The 23,625-nt window shown below is 45.1% G+C and overlaps 1 protein-coding gene across 1 annotated transcript in view; it reads left to right on the top strand.

Moving 5' to 3' along the window:
• Positions 1-23,625, top strand: part of Ac76E (adenylate cyclase type 2 Ac76E) — a 586,427-nt gene that overhangs the window by 359,078 nt on the left and 203,724 nt on the right. The window contains exon 5 of the mRNA XM_084588246.1: positions 19,686-19,837. Within this exon, the coding sequence (XP_084444372.1) occupies positions 19,686-19,837 (152 nt within the window). The remainder of the gene's footprint in view (positions 1-19,685; positions 19,838-23,625) is intronic.

The raw sequence follows: 23,625 nt of genomic DNA, 5'->3' as shown, positions 1-23,625 counted from the left end.
TACTGGACGCACTACATCCAGTTCTTGCGGCCTTACAAAATTAGTCACCGTGGCTCCCCCGGACTTACCTCTTCAGAAATACGTCAAGCAAGCTTTTATTTTCAGTGAAATTTCCGTGGACTTCATTCTCGGATTTCGGATATTCGGCGCGATGTCTATGAAAATAATTCCCTATTCTCGTTATTCTTGAACCGAACATATCGAAAATTTTGCAAATATCCGGTTACAAGGCCTTTTATTCGCATGCGTGCACCAGAACTAGCAAAGTTCTCGTATACATTCGACGTGAACTAACATACGTGCTTCATCCGGTTCCTCTGAACAATAATAACCAGTATGTCTGCATGACTGTGAAGAGCCGCGCTTGATACTGACACTTGTGGCTGTGTACCTGGCTCCATCAAGCCGTTTTGATACCGAGAGACTGAGTGACCTGGTGGGAGTCACAAGTGGTCCATGGATTATCACAGGAGATTTCAATGCCCATCACCCTTTGTGGGGAGGTATTAGGATGAACCTCAGGGGCAGAAAGCTCATCTACTTCGCCTTCCACCGTAACATTCAATGCCTTAATGACGGAACCCCGACGTATATTAGAGGAGTGAATTATAGCAGCTGCCTGGACTTGACTTTCGTTTCGGAATGCCTTACAGGACGGGTCCTTTGGTTTTCAGATAATGGAACCAATGGTAGCGACCACATCCCGACCTACCTTACCATTACCGGCCATGTCACATCTTCCTCAGCATCACGTATGAGCTACATTGACTTGGAAGTTTCCAAGGAAATTATGGAAGATGCTTGCGTTGAAGGCTTCTACACGGGTATGAAGGAAAGATAAGGAGGCTATGGAAATAGCAACCCGCGTCTTCAATCCTGTGGCAAACTAGACCCAGTTTGATACTGAATTGCAGCGACTGCGATCGCTACGGCGGCGAGCAGAGCGTAGATACCGTCGTACGAAGTCGCACCTAGACCTTCGGTATGCCAGGCGCATACACAAGAAGATACAGCGCAGAATTCAGACGCTTCAGAGTCAACGCTGGCGGTCTTTTTGCGCAACACTGGATCCGTGGAAGTCTGTCCCAAGTTTGGAAGGTGATTCGTGGTCTCCGAACATCCCCTCAACAGCGCTACCCGTTCAAATCCCTCGCGCTGCTCCAGCGACGCAGCGAGGTTGATGTAACCGAAGAACTCTGTGCAAAGATGACTGGCTTCCCAAACCCAGCAGTAGCGGAGTATTGTCGTGATGTTCCACCATCGAGGGATTCACGTATGGATCTTTTTCTTTAGAAGAACTCGACGCCGCGCTATCTTGTTACAGACGGGCGTCATCGCCAGGGCCCGATGGTGTGACGTACGCCGCGCTTACCAAGGTCCAGGAGGCTCGTCGGGCTCTTTTAGACCTTTACAACATGGTGCGACGGCACAGTTCCCAATGACTGGAAGACCAGCCGGCTCCTTCCATTGCGGAAACCCGGGAAATCACCCCTCGAGCTTTCATCATATCGTCCGATAGCATTTGTCAGCTGTGTCGGCAAATTTATGAAACGAATGCCGCTCACGCGAATTGAGTGGTACTTGGAGAGATACCAAGTGTATCCAGGCTTTATATCCGGTTTTCGACGTGGCCGTTCGTCCATTGACAACGTGGTTGACCTGGTCATATCCGTTCAGGTGCAAAAAAATGGGAAAAGATTGACTGCGGCGTTGTTGTTGGACATTAAAGGCGCCTAAGACAACATTGCACATCAGGCTATTATGGAAGCATTGCAAACCGCTGAGAATGGAGGCCGTATGTTCAGCTAAATACGCAGCTATTTATCAGAGAGGTGGCTTTTTATCCAGACTCAGGACGGACTAACCTCTTTACTTCGGTGTTCACGCGGAGTCCCACAGGGTGGGGTATTGAGCCCAACCCTGTTCAACCTTGCTCTCATCGGCCTGGTCGATTTACTGCCACAATCTACTCAGGTGTCCACCTATGCGGGTGATATCTGCATTTGGGCGTCAAGTGTGACTCGTCCCCAAGTCCGTGCGAGACTTCAATGGGCAGCATCAATCGTGACGTCTTACCTACATTTGCAGGGTCTTAGCATTTGAAGTAAGAAATGCTCTCTTGTGGCCTTCACACGAAAACCAATGTCACACTATACCATATCTATAAACGGGAAAGTCATTCCCTGTGAAAAACGCTATAGCTTCCTGGGAGTTGTCATCGACAGGAATCTGTCGTGGATCCCACATCTGAATGACATGAAAAAGAGACTACTTGCCATTGTTCATGTTCTCTCCTTCCTCGGGGGAAAGCAATGGGGCGCATCAGTGCACTCGATGCTACAACTTTATCGATCATTATTTATGGGGTACACGCGGTACAGCCTTCCGATATTCAACAACATCACGAAGATGAACATTCGGACTCTCCAAAGTGTGCAAGCGCAAGCTCTCCGCATCTGCCTCGGTTCGCCTAAATGCACCTTAACGGCAGCAACTGTTCTTCTAGCCGGGGAACATCCTGTCTTACCTATGTTGCTGTCGAGACCCTGATAATACACAATAGACACCTCGCACGAGTTCTCAATGACCACCTGGCAAATCTCTTAGCAACTAGACCATGTACTGCCTTTTCCAAAACCATTGACGCCCACCGCACTTATCTTCCCTCGCTGTTCACTCCTGCTTCAGGACCGTGCGCACCCATATGGAGCCTACAGAACCTCAGATTCACCTATCGATTTCTGGCATAAAGAAGAAAGCTGGGGTACCAATGCTTGCCTTGCAAAAAATAACGCTGGATCACCTCCACTCTAAGCACCATCGCCGAATACATGTGTACACGGACGGCTCAGTTACGTGAGTCAGCTGCGCGGGGTCAGTGGTAGTACCGGCAAGGACCGTCTTGATAAAGCTAAAGACTACTCATCTTACCTCTTCGACTGGCGCGGAACTAGCTGCCCTATGGGCTGCAGTCGAATATATCAGCCAGGAACTCCCCCAAGAATGGCCAGTTTTCACTGACTCCAAAGCAACGCTTCAAGGCATGCAAGCGGCACAACGCCAAGGCTCAAATGAACAACTAATTGCAGAGATCCGCACGCTGCACCACGCCGAAATATCCGAAGGCCACGACATCATCCACAAGTGGTTGCCAGGACACTGTGGCATTGCAGGAAATAACCAGGCTGACGACTCCGCCCGTTCTGCCCACAACGACGGACTTCTAGTACAAATTCCGTTAACGAGAGCCGACGCAGCGAGCGGGCATCGCCGTTTGGCTGTGGAGCTGACACATTCATCGTGGAATACCGGGAAGTTTACCAACTGTCGCCTCAAGGCATTGGACCCCGCACTGTGCCTGCTTATTCGCCACCGCACAACACGTCGTGAAAACGCGTTATTGTGCCGCCTATGACTTGGCGTTACTTTCGCAAACAAATACTGCTTCCTGATCGGAATGGCTGACAGCCCTGCTTGTGAACGATGTGGCGTTGATGAAACGATTGAGCATCTCCTTTGTGATTGCCCTGTTTTTTCAACTGAACGACTTGCGCAGCGTACTGCATTGGATCGTTTGGACGCTCACCCCTTAGCGGAAGGGAAGATCTTGGGACCATGGCCACAAACGTAGGGAACAAAATGTAGCACACCAAGACAAGGACAGAGAAAGAAGCCACACACAGCGCTAACTTCCAACTAATGTTTAATCAAGGAAGAAAGCATGGTTTTTATACCACCGCGTATCAGATGCGCCAAAAGAACATGCGCTAGCAAGTCATATCAGCCAGATACGCAATCTCCTTTGGCAACAACGCGACAGAAGGGTTACTTATACAATCATCTTTCAAAAGAGTAATCCATTCAGCTTCAACTATTTCACGCGTTAAGCGGTTTTTGTGCACTTTTAAAACCATACTTTTTTTGAGGAGAGGAATACAATTGCAAACACGGCAATGGGCCGACAAACCTTTACCACACATGTTACTCACATCCCGGCCATGCTCACGAAGCCTATCATTGAGGCATCTGCCCGTTTGACCAATATATTGCTTGCCACAGGATAGGGGTATTTGATAGACTACATTTAGGATGCAATTAAGAAATTTTTCTTTATGTTTCTTTGTGCAGTCTATCACCTTCTTGACTTCTGACGAAGTTTTAGTGCATAGCTGACTCAACTTATTCGGAGCCGAAAAAGCCACTCTAACTCCCGATCGCTGCGCAACTTTTTTGGGATTATGGGACAGCCTATGAATGTAAGGGATGACGGCAATTTTTTCTTTCTTACGCGGGGCCTGTTGACTGGCATCCGCTTTTTTGTGGCATACTTTCTTCAAAACGCCTTCGGCCACGGACACAAGAAGATGGGAAGGGTACCCGGCACATTCTAGACGCTTACATTGTTGTGAAAAACTGTCATACATGAGGTGCGGGCAAGATTTCTTCAGAGAATTAACAAATGAAAGGCGAGCAATAGAACGTTTCACAAGTTTAGAGTGCGATGAATTGAAAGGTAACAATGGTTTTTCGCCACGAGGTTTAAACATCCAGCACGTCCGATCATGATGAAGTATGAAGTTAATATCTAGGAATTGAATACCACATGTTTCAGGTAATTCAAATGTTAATTCTAGAGGTTTGAAATGGTTACGAAACAGTGCGAGGACATTAAAAGCGTCATCCATGAAGGAACCGTCATTTCTGTTAAGTACAATGAGGTAATCGTCAACGTATCTAAAAATCCTAATAACATTGGTATCAGTTACTGTATCAGCAAAAGACCTGTCCAGCCGGGCTAAAAATAAATCGCTTAGGATGGGGGCTATGCACGACCCAATGCAGATGCCTTGTTTCTGAAGGTATGGTTTTCCATCCAAAATTATAAAAGTCGAAGTCAGGTAAAATCGTAATAGTTCTAAAAATTCATTCACTGAAATACCACAAGCATTTTGAAAGGCAATCGGCCCATACTGATCAATGCTATCTTCAATACAGGATAGGAGAGCGTCATGCGGAATGGAATAGTACAAGTCTTTTACATCAATAGAGAAAGCAAAAACGCCTTGATCTGCATGTGAGTTAACAAAATCTAACACCTGCTCAGAGTTACGGACAAGGAAGGGATCTTGAACAGAAAGCAGTTTTAGTTTTTCTTGTAACCACAGGGCCACAGATTTTTGCCATGTGCCATTCTCAGATACAATAGCACGGAACGGTACATCAGTTTTATGGGTCTTTGCACTGAAGAAAACCTGAAGGAACTCCTTTTTACAATCAGTAATCTTTTTGAGCACAGACCCAAGGTCCAATTTCTTGCATAGTTTCTTTGCTTCACCTTTAAGTTTTGACATATTCAGTTTTGGATGACAGCTGAAAGCGGAGAACACAGCTTCACATGCTTTTTTAAGAAAAAGCAGACGGCAGTGCAGCAAACCCCCCTTCTTTGTCTGCGGCAAGAAGACACAACGAATGCCGCTCAAGATAGGACTTAACTCGATTTACAGGAAGTCTAGAAGGCTGCAACTTACATCGTTGTAAGATGTCTACACCTGCGGAAACACAGTGGTCGGACTCTTGTTCGGGTAGGATCCTAGAAATCTGGTGTACGAACGTGAGCCGCTCCACTGAAGACGGTTTTGGATCCAGGGCGAACTTAGGTCCCAGCGACAAAACAGATTTCACATGCTCAGGTAGAGCCAATTCTTGAGGTGCGTGGATGACGCACTGAGGTTTAGGAGCCTTGTTCCTATGCTGTCTTCTGAGGTGGTACAGTTGTCGCTGCCAAATGAATTCCGTAGTCTGGCTGACAAGCCGCTGGCACTCTAGAAGCTTCTTCCCTGCTGTGGATGGACTTAACCTTTGGTAAACAAGAAGGTGAAGGTATTCCCTGTAGAGGCGAGCTAGCCGAAACGATTCAGCCTTCAGAATCTTGCAAACTCTAATGCCATGACTTTGCGATGGGATGAACCCACCGAAGAGCCACCTCACTTCATCCGGAAGCACTTTGTTCCGACAGCAAAACGAAAGTGTCCGTGCACGACTGGTGGCCACAGCAATGATAGCTACGGCAGTCGAAAAATCTACAGAACACGTAAAAGGGCCCGTTGTACTAGAAATGTAATTCAGAAGGGTAGATACTTGGGCTTGTTGGTACATGATCGAAGGCAACAAAATGTAGCGCACCAAGACAGGGACGATTACCTCATTGTACTTAACAGAAATGACGGTTCCTTCATGGATGACGCTTTTAATGTCCTCGCGCTGTTTCGTAACCATTTCAAATCTCTAGAATTAACATTTGAATTACCTGAAACAGGTGGTATTCAATTCCTAGATATTAACTTCATACTTCATCATGATCGGACGTGCTGGATGTTTAAACCTCGTGGCGAAAAACCATTGTTACCTTTCAATTCATCGCACTCTAAACTTGTGAAACGTTCTATTGCTCGCCTTTCATTTGTTAATTCTCTGAAGAAATCTTGCCCGCACCTCATGCATGACAGTTTTTCACAACAGTGTAAGCGTCTAGAATGTGCCGGGTACCCTTCCCATCTTCTTGTGTCCGTAGCCGAAGGCGTTTTGAAGAAAGTATGCCAGAAAAAAGCGGATGTCAGTCAACAGGCCCCGCGTAAGAAAGAAAAAATTGCCGTCATCCCTTACATTCATAGGCTGTCCCATAATCCCAAAAAAGTTGCGCAGCGATCGGGAGTTAGAGTGGCTTTTTCGGCTCCGAATAAGTTGAGTCAGCTATGCACTAAAACTTCGTCAGAAGTCAAGAAGGTGTTAGACTGCACAAAGAAACATAAAGAAAAATTTCTTAATTGCATCCTAAATGTAGTCTATCAAATACCCCTATCCTGTGGCAAGCAATATATTGGTCAAACGGGCAGATGCCTCAATGATAGGCTTCGTGAGCATGGCCGGGATGTGAGTAACATGTGTGCTAAAGGTTTGTCGGCCCATTGCCGTGTTTGCAATTGTATTCCTCTCCTCAAAAAAAGTATGGTTTTAAAAGTGCACAAAAACCGCTTAACGCGTGAAATAGTTGAAGCTGAATGGATTACTCTTTTGAAAGATGATTGTATAAGTAACCCTTCTGTCGCGTTGTTGCCAAAGGAGATTGCGTATCTGGCTGATATGACTTGCTAGCGCATGTTCTTTTGGCGCATGTGATACGCGGTGGTATAAAAACCATGCTTTCTTCCTTGATTAAACATTAGTTGGAAGTTAGCGCTGTGTGTGTCTTCTTTCTCTGTCCTTGTCTTGGTGCGCTACATTTTGTTCCCTTCGATCATGTACCAACAAGCCCAAGTATCTACCCTTCTGCCACAAACGTCATCTGCGCTCAAAGCCTACAAGGCACTTCGCTTTTTAAGAGAGACTAGCCTGATTGACATACTGTGACTTTCGCACCTCCTCTCCTCTTCTATCCTCTCCTTTTAATCCCTAATTCCCCTTCCCCAGTGCAGGGTAGCCATCCAGAATTCACTCTTTCTGATTAACATCCCTGCTTTCCGTCCTCCTTTTCTCCTCCTCCCCTCCGAGTCAAATCAAGCTTGTCTCTTTAAGCGGTATTTTCCAGATTAGAGCACTCGTGACACGTTTCTTACCGTTGAAAAAGTTAAATTTGTTCGTTATTGTCGTGGAGGTAGGCTCCTCATGCCCCTCTTGCTATTCTCTCCCAAACTGCAAGCGCTTCTTCTTTATATGAGAATGCTTTTTTTGCCACACTTTCGCTCAAAGACAAACAAAAGCGGTCCTGGAATTGTCTCTCAAGGTGGACAAAATCTAGACATCTATATTAATATTTGTTTTCATTCTAAGTGCGTGGTTCCAAATCCGACGGAAGACATTTTGTCGATCCCGCAAACTGTCATTTGGATGGAAACTTGCAGAAATAGGATGCAGACACCTTGGATTACAGACTGAAGGAAGCTAAACCATGAAGGTGTGATTGAGGCCCACTGCGTGCCTTGAGGAAAATGGGAGAGCTTTTTGCTAGTAAACAAAGAAGAAACGACAAATGCTTCTCTTTGCCCTGAGCCCCGTACCTGTGATCGATACCTATCATTTGATTCTGACGTTTCCTACGCTTATATTGAGGTGGCTTTTTATATTCACCAGTATTTATGCTTGAAAATGAAGGTAACTTTTTCCACAAGGTGATAACATAAAACGCCTGCTTACATAGTGTTACGTGTGGCGCATCATCCACAGTAAAGCAATTTTTTTTTTGTACTTAAACACAACGCGCAAGACACGGAGCCAGTGAGAAACATAGTTATTCGATGGTTATCTTCCTATTTTTTGCTCTTTTTTCGTGGCCGTTTATTGACTTAACTTTCAACAGCGCACCTCTGTCACCTCTCCATGTCACTCCGTGCAAGATTCACAAAAACTTTTGATCCAGGCGACAAAACTGCCGAGCCACTGAACAAACAGCATGTGAAAGAAAACGAGTGAAGAAACTTCGGAGCCCCAGCTTTCGTCGAGCTTTGTGGCTATTTGCCTACACGCATTCCTATTCCACGCAGACTCTTTTCAAGCGACGGCTCCGTCCTCTGCGCTCTTTCCACGCATACTTCCTTGCCAACATTATGCCATCTTTATTTACTCCTCTGAACAAAGCCGAGTTGTCGTCCCCTGTTTAGTTTGCCACTTTCATTCCCTGCCGCAGCTTCACACCTGCTTCTGTATTCTCTTTGTTGGCAGCACCTCGCTCCCCTCCGGTTGCTAAGAACTCCCTTGTCTGACTTCGCCACTTGACGCCAGAGACACAGAATCAACAGAATACTCGGCTTATATTGTCTTCTACCCTCGAGAGAAAAGCGGTCGTGGTAGCAGTGCGATGTTTGGCGGCAGGCTAGATTTTCACCGCCATTGTACCTGTGCTGGTTATAGCGTTGGGCTGCAGCGAACGAGAAGAACAAAATGAAATGTTAATATTGGCCTTAGTTGAGCGATGCCGTAATATAGTGCTCAGCCCTGAGATTGTTCCCTGCGTAGCTCGGAGCAACGACATAGAAAACCGCGTAGCGGATAGGCAGAGCAGACTAATTTTATTGGTTTGCGTTTTTCATTTGGGGCCATTTGTGGTAAGGACTGGATCATATATAGTGGGCGCCAGCTTTTGAGTGCGGCAGTAATGAAAACAAAAATAAGCACAAGGAGTGGCAGCGTAATTAACAACCTTGCTACGACACGCGAGACAGCATAAAGCACAAGAGAACATGTCAGTACCATTAGTAAGTAACGTGAGACGACAAAAATTCAATATATTAGTTTCCCCGGCAGCGGCGGTCGCTTTTCGACGGAGTCTAAAAGCAAGGCTCTCTTGTGCTGTGCGATGTCAGTGCACGTAAAAGAATCCAGGTGGTCGAAATTCCCGCAGCCCTCCACTACGGCGTCTGTCATAGCCGGAGTCGCTTTGGGACTTTAAGTACCTAAAACCAAACAAAACCATCAATAGATAATTAGTTGAGTTTTTCTACGCAAAAACGCTTTGCTAGAAAAATGGGGCGAAGAGATAAAAAATATAATAGGTACGTAATATGACAAAAGTAAAACACCTATTGTACAGAAATGGTAATAAGAGATTAACATATGGCACAACACATCTTCATATAAGCGGCTTCCCAGGTCTGGCACTTCTAAGCACTCCGACGCAAAAAAAGATATTTACAAAATTATAGGTACACTTAAGCTCCACCTTAAGACTATGGCGCGATAGCAGCTTGTGGTCCTCTCTACTTACACACATATTCCTTCGCGTACAGTCGTAAAACAGTTTATGTGAAATGCTTTAGGAAAATTATAAAAACCACCGCTTGCTGACAAGCCGTACGAGCTTACCTCCCGTGCCCTAGTCGATAGCCTGTCTGGCTCACAACCAAAGGACCATGGGTTCCAAACCCGCCTAGCACTTATAATTCTTGAAAATATTCTTTGAGCAGAGTTATTTACTTCTAAAATTAAATAATTCGTTACTAGCGGCGACCCAACTTTATTGACTCTCACTCTCAACGCATGGCGTAACGTTTAATAGAGAGTCTTAGTACAGCGTAGTGAGCGCTGCCTACGCACAGCCCACGTACTTTGCGGAACGCTACGCCATGGTCGCGTACATGCTGCAGAAAGACTTAGTAGGGTGCAAGCGCATACGTGCGCAGGGGTCCGAAAGCTAACGCGGCCTGTGTAGTGCCATCTTGCAGCCATCCAAAAACTGAATTTTCCAACGCAGGAACTCCTCCTCCTTTGTTTTTCCGACAGGCGAGAGATGGAGCCCATGCTGCTAAGGTACTGCTTTGATTCGTCGTTGTTGCAGAGGATGAGGATATAATGAATACCTTTGAGTGAATCGGGACACAACCCCCTGCGAATGTAGTAGAAAGCAAAAAATAGCAATATGACCCCCTACAAAATTTAAACCCGAAGAACCAGGCCTTTTTTTTTTTTCGAGAGAGAAACGATGTCATGCCAAGACAGGTTTTCGAGTTCACAGTGCGCCTAGGATGTCATCATTCAGTGCAAATGAAACTATGAACCTCGGAGAACACACTGCAACCTATACGAAGTCTCATTAGAGAGGCGGGTAATATTTAAAATGCCACGAAACGTATGCCGTAACAGTCGGGAGCATGTCCCATGAAAATATATGCAAATAAAACTTACCAAAATATTTTTCCGGTTTAGACCAACACCAATGAACACGGCAGATAGTTAAAAGTTAGCGAATGTTTTGAAGAAAAAGTATGTCAAAATATGCTACGGCTTTTTTTTTTTTTTTTTAGCCAAACGATATTTTACGCGCCACGATGAATCTGCGTTGTAAAGACCTACATACGCCTGAAACTTAGCTCTCCACTCTTCCGAGAGCTTCAACATTCCCTCTTAAATGCAGCCGCTCAAACGATACAAGCTTTTAAGCTGAAGCCAGTCATCACTAGGTACGAAAAACGAGCCGTGCACAGCAGCAGACGACCAACAGTCCGTCTGCTCAGACGAATGTCGTTCGCGGTCGCCGGCGTCATCTGCGATCGAATAGAGCGTCGGCTGCGCCGCAGTCTGCTACAATGGCCCGTTCCCTTCCGACGTTTAAAAATGCTTTTTGAATGTAGTTGTGTGCTGCTTATTTGAATGACAGGTATTAGGAAAATTGAGTACATACGGCAGCTGTATACGAGAAGCTTCCGCGGTTTAGAGAAGCACCTAGCGCACAGCGAGCGTGTATGCGGTATGTGCGGCTTCCAAACACATATTTTAGCGGTGTTTTTAAATAAATTACCCGTGGAATGACTTAGCATACTTTGCTACAGATTAATTAAAAGCACTCGCCAACTTTTGATGGTAGGCAGCCTCCATTGGTACTGTACTAAACGAGAAAGATACTGCGGTAAGTTGTGTTTACATGTTTTCTAAGGGCCCTACCAACTCGTACCCCTGTAAGTCTCGCATTGTTATATAGATACTCTGCCTTTGAAATGGCATTTCATATTTTCACAGTCTGTTCTGGGATGTTTGTACTAGCTCTATACTGAAAAAACAACAAAACAACATCATAGGTGCTCCGTGAAGACATAAAACGGCTTTGAAATCTTTCGCTTCCACATCTTCTCGTGGGTCATATGCTTATACATTTCACCCCCAGTCTGCAGCGGGGTCGCGAGCGCCTCATGTGTTTGTAAACACGGCGTTTGTCTATAGTGTAAAGCGCACGGGAAACTTAGTACTTACTGCTTCAAGTTTCAGCGATCCTGGCGACGAAATACAGCTGCTATAAGTTGGAGCGTTCGCGAAGTGCATTCATAGAAGACGAATTGCGTGTCGCATAAGGCACAATTTGAAATTAGCGCCCTCTACTGCGGAGAAACAAATGAATTAGAAGTTTTCACTTCTCGCGAACCGCAAATCGTCTGCAAAAAACAAAACAAGAAAACGGCGTGTTTGCTGCTTATCATGCTCGGCCATATAGCCAAACGTGTCTGTCGATCTTTCTCATACACGAGAACAACACGCAGACGGTTCAGCAAACGCACGCAGAGGTAGGGATTTCTGCGTATGCAAGCAACGTATACGCAGTACGCAAGAATCGTGCTGCGTATAACGCATGCGCAGTAATCAACACTAAGGCAGCCTACGTACGCAAGGGTTCTGCGTATGCTTACGTACGCAGTACTAAAAATCTCTAATGTGAGCGGGCCCGGCAAGGTGGGTCAGTCCTTAGGACACTCGGATATTGTACCCAAGGGTGCGCGATCGAATACCGGTCGCGGCGGCCTCTTTCTAAGGGGGGCGAAAAGCAAGGTGAACGTGAGCTGTAAGATGTCAGGTGGTCAAAATTTCCGCAACCCTCCAGCGCGGCGTCCCTCATAGTCAGAATCCCTTTGGGACGTTAAATCCTATAAACCAGACTAAACCTTTAACATGAGCGTTGCATGTTAATTACTATTCTAGCGTGAGGACGAGCGTCTGCTTACACTTTATGGCGCTGTCGGCCGGTCAGGATTTTTCACTTGAGGCAGACGACGCCAACAACAACGCCGGCTTTTCGACTACACAAACGCCTTCAGGCTGTCGCGTTAAAAAGAAACGGCACTTAAGATAAGATAGACTGGCGTTGTAAATGCGCTGAATACAGCGGTGACGCGGGCCAGCAATCCAACGCCCTTAACCTCTGAGACAGCGCCCAAGTCTGAGCAGGCGTTGTCCCACATTCTTCTCCACTCACCTGGCAGTTCGCAAGTGTACCGCAAGGTTTTCTTTGTGTGTGTGTCGGTAGGGGGGGGGGGGAGGGGAGGAATGCACCGGCGCACGTGTTAGCATATGAGTCATTGATGGCAAAACCTAGCATCACTCAGCGGACAAGAACTGCAATGTGTGCAAAGACGTGGGAGCTTCTACACTCTTTGATACAAGCCAAGGTGTAGCCCTCTGCTACAAAGGATTTATTTGTTTATTTGCGAAGTCATCAGCGATATAATCACATATTCACTACCAAAATATTATCACGTGCCTAGCGCCGCGCGGCCGCCGTGCTTGGTGCCGAAGACGAAGAAGGGGTTATTGGCTCGAGAGGCGCGCTGGTACTGGACACTGTTATCGGAGCTAGAAGCCGACCTTACTCTCGGGTCTTACCTTCACGGTACCGTGTACCTTCACGGCTCCCTGTGACTTGAGTCGTGACACTGGTGGAGGTGCGGGGTTCATGGGGTCTGAAGGATGAGGCAGGACGAAGGGGTGGAAGGGACTGTCGTGGTATGGGCGGGCGTTTTCATTTCCTGTAAAGCGTGCTTTGTCTGTTAAGCAGCCAAGCATAAAGGGAAAGCAAATAAAGGGTAAATAAAGGGAATGCTGTTGAAAGGTGTTCTAAATGTTTGAAATACATAGGTTATTGGCGAATGTCACTCGCTTGTTAATGTAACTGAGAGACAAACATTAATGTGCACGCGAGAAATAATTTATCCAGCTCTAACTGGCAGATTTCAGGCGCATCGCAGTCTCGACAACCCGATGCCACACTGACCTCGGACAGCCCCGACAAGCCACCGCCGCAACGAGTGGGTCCAGAGTCACTCGTTGCTCTGGCGGACCTGTGCAACTGATCACAATGCCACGCATCAATGTACCGTCAAAGCAGACAAGATGTTGTAATCTATCAATTGTACAAAATGCAAGACTGCCCCCCCCCCCCCCCCCTTCCTCCTTACGTACCTGTAATACATCAAATAATATATGTGCATTATATGTACTTTTGCTGTTTAAAGTGAACGGAAAGCAATAAAGTGATAAAAAGAATTGCATTAGCCTTAGTTCATGCTTCTTTGACTAATAACGATTATGTGAATTACAGTGTTTAAATAAATCTTGTTACGTTTGAATTCAAACGCTTGCTTTTTTTAAATGAGTCGCCTTCCATTAAACTTGAACGGCACCGACTGATTTAATATGCAATACAACAAAAGTGCTTTTCGCTATCTGTTACTCAAAAGGAATCGAGCTCAATTATGACGAGAAAGGCGCACAGAAAGTCAGCATCCTGTCTTGGTATGTCAATCGAGAGCATACCGGACCCCGGGCGTTCAGCAGGGAAGCGTCAAGGGTTAGTACTGTAAGTGAAAAACATTTAAGGGAGTACCCTGGTGAGAACAGAAAAAAGTTCTTTTATTTAGGCACGTACAGAAACAATTCTACTTTGTACTCATTTTAAATATCGCGAACCCTTCGCCATTTTTTGTGGACTATACTCTAGGCTTACTGAGAGGTTTCCTGAAAAAAAAAAATGGTGGAGGCAGCATACAAGTAATGCGATCTTATTTTTCTTGCCTCAAATTTTCATGTATCAGGCAAATCGAAATATTTACTTGTTATTCAGCGCACCAAGCGTATGTATGGCAGGAGTGATGGCCCTCTCCTCATCTCCGCACATAGGCACATGTGGTAATCAAAAACGTCACTAAAGCGAACCTCACGTCTACCACTTTCTCAGTCGCGTTCCTGCAGAACCTTCCTCGTTAAATTTAGGTACGCCGCACTGCTCGCGCACATATAACAGTAAGAAGAAAGGCGCGTCATATTCACCGAAGTGAGGATAGCTCTTCTTGTCACGGTTTCAACGCAGAACAATGTATTGGAGTCTGGGAATTAAGTTCTGGTTTTGTAGTTACTCGTTTCATCCTCTCGAACATGGATGTAGACTGCACAGACTACGAGCATGCTTTCGTGATATCGCGCTTAAATCACTGCAGAGCCAATTTATTTTGTCGCGCATTTTATGGTGAAGCCGTTGTGGTCACAGCTTTAATTTTCTAATCAGTTCGCTTTAAGAAAATTTAAAATAAATTCTAAATATGAGTAGTACTGTTACAACTTGGCGAAAGGCGCGTGGTTAACCCTTCAGTTCTAAAAACAACGTGTCTGTGTGCCGCGTGCAGCTGTGGTGTATGATCTTCCTGAAACCGACGATAAAACGCGGTTAAGCACCGTCTACGAGAAAAGTATGATTGTTTTTTGCGATATATTGCAATTACGTGCTTAATGTTCAGTCCGGGATGCGTAACCTAGTACGCTTTCTGTGGATACAGATGTGGCGGCGCAATGCTGTGTTCAATGAACCTTGACTTCGTCTCATGTGTGATCCGAAGCTGATCGCAATATTTGCCCTTGAGTGAATACTCATTTTTCAGCAAAAAAAAAAAAAAAGGTGAAGGGTGAGTTGACTAATGAAAGAAGGAACAGGACAAAAAAAAAAAAAAAAAAAACAAGATGGAAAAGATAAGAGACAGAACAAATGTTTCAATGGATATTTTTTCATTTCGGTTGCATGCTCACTCCAGGCTTACGAAAACAGTGATGGGCTACGATAGCCGAAGCGAAGTATTAAGTATGCTTGCTATATAGGCCGTCAGTGCTGTTCTGTTTATTTCACTGACAGAGCCAATCAATTGCTTTCATTTAATTTTTCTTGCCTGTGTTCCTTTTGTAAAACATTAAAGAGAACTGCGGAATCTGCATTGGAGTAATGCGAAAGCACGGATGCTGCTCTTGCTTGCTGCTGGTGGCATCTAATTGCCTAATTCACTTCTTGTTTACCCATTTTAGTCTTTGGTACTTTCAAATGGCGCGCCAGTACATTCATATGCCCTTTTTCGCCTCTACTTCCGGTTTCGTGACGCCACATCCTCTACGTCACATTAATTCACTTCTTGTTTATCCATTTTAGTCATTGCTACTTTCAAATTGCGCGCCAATCTCTTCCTATGCCCTTTTTCGGCTCTATTTCCGGTTGCGTGACGTCACATCCTTGACGTCACCCTAACTGACTGCCTTAATTAACTACTTTAGTCTTTAGTACTTTCAAATTGCGCGCCAATCCCTTTCTAGTCACTTTTTTGGCTCAAGTTCAGGTTGCGTGGCGTCACATCCTTGTCGCCACCTTAATTGACTGATTTCATTAACTATTTTAGCAATTGATACACTCCAATGTGGCGCCAAGCCATTGGCTAATGAGACCATTTTCGCCTTTACTTTTACATTCTTTGCCGATAAAGAATTACCTAAATAACTTATTGTCATAATTTTTCTTTCGCACACAACATTACGTCATCTTCTATCGACTGACATCACTCATTAACCTCTACGACTTTTCAATTACTCATAACTGCTGCGGACACGATTTTCCGTTTTTTGCATTTAATTATTCACCTTATTGGCCTAATTATTTTTTTCGGCAGCAACACTACGCCATCCTCTATAGATTGACATCACTCATTAACTTCTACCACTTCTCAATTACTGACAACTGCTGCGGACAACTTTTCCATATTTTGCTTGTAATTAAAACCGAATTAACTTATTGGCCTAATTATGTTCTTGGTAGCAACATTACGTCACCCTCTATCGATTGGCCACTCATTAACCTCTACCACTTCTCAATTATCGCAACTGCTGCGGACGCGGCCTGCGGACGCAGTGTGCGGACAGAAATCTGTGAACATAGCGAAGTAATGCTTTCGCATTAATAAAGTGGTACGTTTAGTCTTCTTGCGGCGTCTCCATAACTTGAGTTCAATTGAGGCGTCAAATGCTATAAATAAAACAACTAAACCAAACCAAAATGAACCAAACCTAATCTTCTTGCTACCGTCTTTCTTCCTTCACAACACAGTTGCCTGACAGCGGTCAAGTGCTTTTTCTGTTGCCTTTTCTTTAGCTAGAGCGGCAAGCAGCGGCGAGCACCGAAGCGCAGGTGGGACAGAGAAAGGGTACGCACTTGTGCCATTGATCGGCGAGGGGTTCAGTACTATAGAGCGCGACGTCTTATAAAATGCGCGTCTTTTTGCGCAAGTTATTGGTAATTAAATTTTTGATGTTCTAAAATCTGGTACCGATATTATTAATTGCCGTCTGTAAATCTTATATTGTATCTCGACACCTGACTAATAGATAAACAGGTAATTATCAGAAATTCGTTAACCAGCTTACTGGTGAGCATTATTAGCGTATTTGATGATGTCGCCAACACTGGCACAATTGTGTAGAAGGAGGCGTCTCATGCTTAAAAGCTTTTTAATAATTGGGCGCAATTATTTAGTGTGCAAGGTCATTGGGACAGCCAATAAAACTACAGCCTTCTCTCTCATGAGCTGAGAAAGCGTTAATTCGGCTCCGTGCTTTGCTGGCTTTTGTTCGACGGAGCTTTCAGAAATCCGAGCTGTACACCGATCGCGGCACCTACAAGATGTCCTAGCTTATGTCAATGTCCAGATTTCTGGGACAACACTCTTAATTATGAGGCAACTGTAACATATACTAGGACACTTCTAAAAACGTCTTGATGGGAATGACCAGAGCTTCTGTTGCGACGCAAACTTTTGCTTCTGAAATTTGTATGGCATCATAACGAGTAGTTAAAACTTACTGAAAACCAATAAGCTGCCTCTCTTTAATATAACATAAAGCTACAAGCCTGCCAAGGTAGGATACGCGCACGTATTGATTAATATGGACAGTTGGATAGTGTATAAAAAGATACGCAAACACTTCTTTAATTCGCTGAAACACTTTTTTGCAGAATTTGTCCAAAATATCTGGGCATGGCTGTTGTAAGAGCACTCACCCCCTCCTTACTGAGATATCAGAGTGGTCTTCTGCATGATAAAAGGTCATCAGATAGCAACGCCACATGACCCGTTTTCCCATGAGCAACACCAGAATGAGGCGAGTCAAGGCCTAGTGAGCCACGTATGTGTTCTGGAAGCAGTCCCGAGGCAACCCCATTGGTTTAGCTGCTTGTTGGGCAGCTTTCCCTGATCGTATACAGAATCGAGAAGAATCGAATACATCCTCAATACAGGCAGTTTGAGCTTAAGTTTGTGTCAAACAGCGTAAATGCTATTCAGGGTTTCTTTTTCTTTTTAATCTTTGAATATTGTATGAATATTGTATATGATAGAAAAGCGAGAATGCATAACCACTATATTCAGACTTAGCCCACATTTATTTATTTCAATGTACATATACTCGCCGTTACAGTCTACACTGGGTATTGCCGCCCACGAAAACAAACTATGTACGCCAAATGGCTGCATTTCAACTTTCATTACTGCTTAATACACTAATTGATGCGAATATAAACATAGAGAGCATTAGCTACACTAACCTCCTCGCCGTCTTTCTCCGCGAAACTTTCCTTTCTTAGCGTCTATTCATAGTTTTTTTTTTTTTTTTTTAACGAAAAGTTTGCCACAAGGCATAAGTTGAGAAAGGGGGAATGGGATGCAGGGGATAGGAAATTAAAAGAAGGAGTGAAGTCCAGTTGCGCTTAGGTATTCGCATGTGTAAACGTTCTTTTGTATAATTAGTGCTTTACAAGCGTAGTTTTAATAGCAATTATTGTCGATTTTTTATGCGTGTTTTCTTTTTCTAAACTGCTTTTCGTGCTTACGCTTAAGTTAATTTAGTCTGTTTATTTCTTTTTCTTACCTCTTTGTTTGCTATTGTGATAGAAATGCCTTCGCATGCCACTGCTCATTTGCTGTAAAGGGGGGTGGGAACTTCGTCAAGCGTTAATCGCTTTTATTCCCACCTCTCTCCATTAAAGTAATTTCAGTGTAGTCATGTAATGCAACTTTCTAAAACATTTTAAAGCATAGCAGTATATGAAATCTCCATCCGGCAGTAAGCAATGCCACATTCTTTTTTTTTTTTTTTGTTCTGGCACAACGCATCCCATACGCTTTTGATGTCATTAGTATTTATGCGCCCGAAACGTAGGATACTAAGCTTTGTCTCCAAATCTCGAACCAAGGTTGCTCCCGCTTCTCTTAGAAACAAACAAACGCGGCTCAGTGGACATCAGACAGTGTTTGATGATTTATGCAGTACGATGCCGTCACAGAAATTATCACTTCCAACATAACAGCAGCCTTTTTCTCTTGGAAGAATATTTTTAGGAAGCAAACAATCTTCGCATTTCGAATTTCAAGTATTCCCACTTTTGAAGGCATTTAGCGCAAAAACAAAACAAGAAAGCAGCGCACGCAAACCTAAGGAAGAAACAGGCACTCAGAACCAGCTCAACATTATCGTCTTCAGCAAAGCTCACGCGTATGAAGCTAGGGGTGACATTTTTTTGAAAGCCTGAAAGCACAATAGCGCTAACATGCTCTATACCTATTTATTCCTTGATGCAATAAACCTCACATTAAACCACAAAAATGCTCTCTCTAAATATGTCATACGAAAGCCATACGAAATAAAAATTGGAGCGAACGAGAATATGGCAATTTAAATCAGCCACTGAAATATTGATCTAAGTAGGAATAATCTGCCCTAATATTTACATTGCCTAATGAGCGTCAGCCAACAAATCGGCACTAGATCCTGCACGCTGTTCGCATTTAGACGGGAAGATATAACGCAATTACAAATAATAGGCCCCGCCCCTTCTGCCCCAGTGTCCCCACTCGAGCAACGTCTGTATGCCTGCCTCGTCACATTTATTAACGCTTCACGTACAGCTGGTCGTGACGCAAGGAGGTAGCGATCCTCGCAGCCATGTTTCCCATTATTTTGTTTCTCTAGTGAAGCGCGAACAATGCCTGGCTGGCGTGACTTCGTCTGTTGGCGGCAAAAAGCACTCGCCGGCGTCTCCAGTTGCCACATGGCGGTTCTTCTTTTCGCAGGAGCAGCTGCTGCTGAGTGTCATCCCCGCCTACATCGCAGCCGAGGTGAAGCGCAGCATCATGCTCAAAATGGCCGACGCCTGTCAAACTTCGGCGAAAAGGAGCCGCCAGCGCTTCCACGAGCTGTACGTCCAACGCCACAACAACGTCAGGTGGGTGTCAGTGCATGCATTTGCTCTCACGCAGGAGGCGAGCGCACGCTTCATTTTTCCCCCAAAGTCAGTCCTCGGCATCCGCGCTCTAACGACTGCTAGCAGTTACACAAGGTTTCATTACAGATGTTCTGCAGCAGCTGATAGGTCCATCAGTACAATTCAGATATCAACATAGAGCAGGTATAGTTTGCGGTGCACCAGCCCTATAGGCCGAAACAGTCTTGCTTCCGCTATCGCTTGCCAGGTGTCCCAATGTGCACTATCCTAGCATGTGTGTGCCCATCTGCCTTAAAGTCGTCGTTCCGTATAATTTGGAGTAATCGACCAGGCCTTTTACGTTCACGGTTACGCATCACGGTTGTGGCGCGCAATTCTCAGGAACTACTCTCAGTCTCGGTGTTCACATGGCAATTGTTTTTCAAGAGCAATTCATTACCTGGGGCCATGTTTTGTTGAGAACATGCAGACGCAGACATAAATGACAAAGCCCAGCACAGGGGCTGTAATAGAAGTTCGCTGTCCTGTGAGTGCCTTGTCTATTTTTGGGTTATGTCTACGTCTGCAAGTTTGCTAAGCATTTTTTGAAGCCGTTATCAGCTCCACCAACTTGATACTTTATCCAGAAAATTGCATCTGGAAATTCATGTTTTAATGTCTTATAATCAGCCCATTCGCGAACCACTCAACCTTTACTCTTCCTAGTTTTATAACACAGCTCTTGGACGCCCGTGTTTGGAAAGTGCTTAGGCGTCGTCTGCCGTCAGCGTAACCGGCCGAGCCAACTAAGAGCGCTCGCGCTTTCATACTCACAACGAAGTATTCAATAACCGCGATATCGCAGAAGGTAGAAAACGAATGAAGTAGATTGGTTTGGTTTGGTTTATGGGTTTTTACGTACCAAAGTGACTCAGGCTATGAGAGAAGCCATGGTAGAGGGCTGAAGAAATTTAGATCACCTGTGATTATTTAACATGCAATGACATCGCACACCACACGGCTCCTTGCTTTTCGCTTGTATCGAAAAGCGATAGAGAAAATAACCGTGTCATACTTACAGCTAAGAGCGGATTTTTAACGCACAGAAAAAAAAAAAAAAAGCATCCTTTGATTGCCGCTGCATTGGACTTACTCAGCAATCGCCGCAGCCTTTCTCCCGACCTTCCAGCCTCTCGCTGCGTACTCACACCGCCAGCGTCAGATTGCGCAGCTGCGCACACCAGGTGCCACAAATTCTTGCCGCACGTGCTAGTTGGGTTCACTGCGCAAAAAGGAAGCCACGAGTCATTTCGTTCAAAAAATTGAAACCCAATTGATATTGCATTCCTCAACGAATCAGTCGCATTGATCACCCGTGAAACGTTTTGGCGGTTGATTTCGTGATCAGTCTTTCTAAGCAAGCGCAACGAAAGGCCCACGCGTTTAAAAGGGCAGAGCGCTTTAGACGACGATATATAGCCGCCATTTTAGGATTGCTGTATAAATAGATGAAACAGGGCTTCATGTTGGGAGCAGAGCTTCTTCCCAGTAATCATACGCTTCAAATAGCGTACGTTTCAACAAAACGTCAGCACTACTGCGGCTTTCCCTGAGACAAACGCACTGGTGCTGACCAAGTTACACCCAAATTGAGAAGATTTTACCACCCAAAGAAGTAAACATTCGTACTCCCCCCCCCCCCCCCCCCCCCTTCCCCCCGCATCAGAATTGCAGGATTCATAGACCGATAAAATCTACATAGGCGATTCCTTTGATGGTATGGCGAACTCTGTCAGCCTATGTTCTGGCAGCACTGATGCTGCGCTTAACTGAAGTTCTGTCGTCAGTGTAAAGCATCTATAAACTGTAAGAATGCTGGCCACACTCCTCGAGGTTCTTTTCCGTCACATTGCATTGCCCGACCGGTTTGTATTAAAACTTCTACAGATGCGCACGAAGGAGGCTCAGTGGATGGTATCTTCGTGACCAACAAGCATGCGTCTCAGAATTCACATCTACTCCATTCCTGAAAAAAACAAAAAAACTAAGAAATTTGTGACAACTACGCAGACCTGTAAACCTCTTCGCTTCGAATCCAGGCGACGACTTGGGGATCGCGTGGTAGTGTAATTAATGGCTACCGCAAACCTACATGGCTGGTAGTGTAAGCGTGAATGTGATGAAGTGCCTGTTTTCATAAAATTGTCTTTGCAAATAAAGGTACGTAGTCCACATTTCTGAAGAAAATTTAGTACGGGGTGGTGATGATTTGCCATGCCCGGTTCTTTGTTACTTTCCAAGGTTGTCAAGCGCGGTGAGCATAATAAAAAATCTGTTTTGCTCCAGAGAGGGTTTGGGAGGAAGTAGGAAGGTGTAACTGGATGATCAACATCTGATGCAGAAATGCTTGGTAAGTTAAGGTACCATTATTGTTTAACTAAGGGCTTTGGTTTTCATACACACGACAGATATTTTTTGGAAGATTAAGGTAGAAGAAATCAGGCGTTTCTGGGTGGTGGGTGACGTTGCTGGAGGGAGGAGATGAAATCAGGAGATGGGTAGAGTGTGCGAAAAATTGGTGGCAAACCCATACCTAAGGGTTGGGAGGCAACGCAGCTGATCGGTGCTTCTTCATAAGGACAGCTGACTGTGCCACTATGCCTTTGAATGTAATTTTGCCGTCGCATTTTTTTTTGGTTCTGTAGTAAACTCTGCGAAGATATTATGAAGACGAGGATGAACTTGGCGAGGATATCACAAAGACGAGGAGAAGAACGACGAAGTGCCGCTGCGCTGCTCGAGCTCGCTTGTGGAGGCCTAGACTGGCTGTGCTCTTGTGTGGTTCTCTGTGCAACTTGGAGAGGGCTATTATCCCTGTTAAAGGAAAGTAAACACCCCCTTTCACTTGGTGGAGGTCAGGATTTCCTGCCGTCCTGGAGCTTCGAAGCCGCACACTCTTTCCGGAGCTTTCGAAGCCGCACCCTTTCAGTTCTAATTTTGTGTAAGCTTCTAGTTGGAGGATATCGTTCGGTGAATGGCTCTTCTTGAGGGTAGAGTTTGGTGGGTAGGTGATGGATGGCGTCTTGGAGGATGTGTGAGGAGTCTGATCGAGGGTGGCGATAAGTATGTGGACAGCCCTCTTTCTAGAGGTGCCGTTAAAGTTGGAAGGTAGGTGGCAATTTTGGAGCATAGAGGCTTTATACTGCTCAAGGCTACGGATGGATGGTCGGACGGACGCAATGTACAGGATGTTTCCCAAAGATTTTACGCAAATAAAAAAGGGAGGGGGCTTGTGTAATTATCAGCGGTATCATTATCAGCACCGTACCTGTAGCGTCTTCGCCCGCTCGCAGGTGTGCCACGCGCACTGGCAGGCGTGGCTGGCGCTGCTGTAGCCGCTCGGTTGCGCTTTTGTCCGTACTGAAGTGTTGACCCGAATGGCATTTTCAAAATTCCAAAAACTGATATCTAAAATTGCTTACGATGAGCAATAGGCCCCTAAAAATATGAGCCTAATCTTGATAGGTAAATAGTTAACTATGAAATGTTTGTTCACAAGCTTCCTGGTTTGCACATGTTGACCATATTGTGATGCATCAACCACTGGAAATGCTATACTGAAGAAAATGGCCTTATAACACAAAATCTCTAGTTGGAAGTGCGGAAAGTTGGTGCGACACCCTGTATAGTACTGCTTACGCTGTGAAATACAGCGAAACTGCGCTGCGCCAGCTATGATCTGGAAACTAACTGGAACGCTCTATTCGAAACTGCTCGGCTGCAAAGAATGACGTGCGAAGACGATAATC

Source organism: Amblyomma maculatum, chromosome 1, assembly GCF_055883805.1.
Source record: "Amblyomma maculatum isolate TAMU_Amacu chromosome 1, ASM5588380v1, whole genome shotgun sequence".
Lineage (NCBI taxonomy): Eukaryota > Metazoa > Arthropoda > Arachnida > Ixodida > Ixodidae > Amblyomma > Amblyomma maculatum.
Note: the sequence above shows the minus strand (reverse complement) of the source record. Positions and strands in the feature narration are given on the sequence as shown.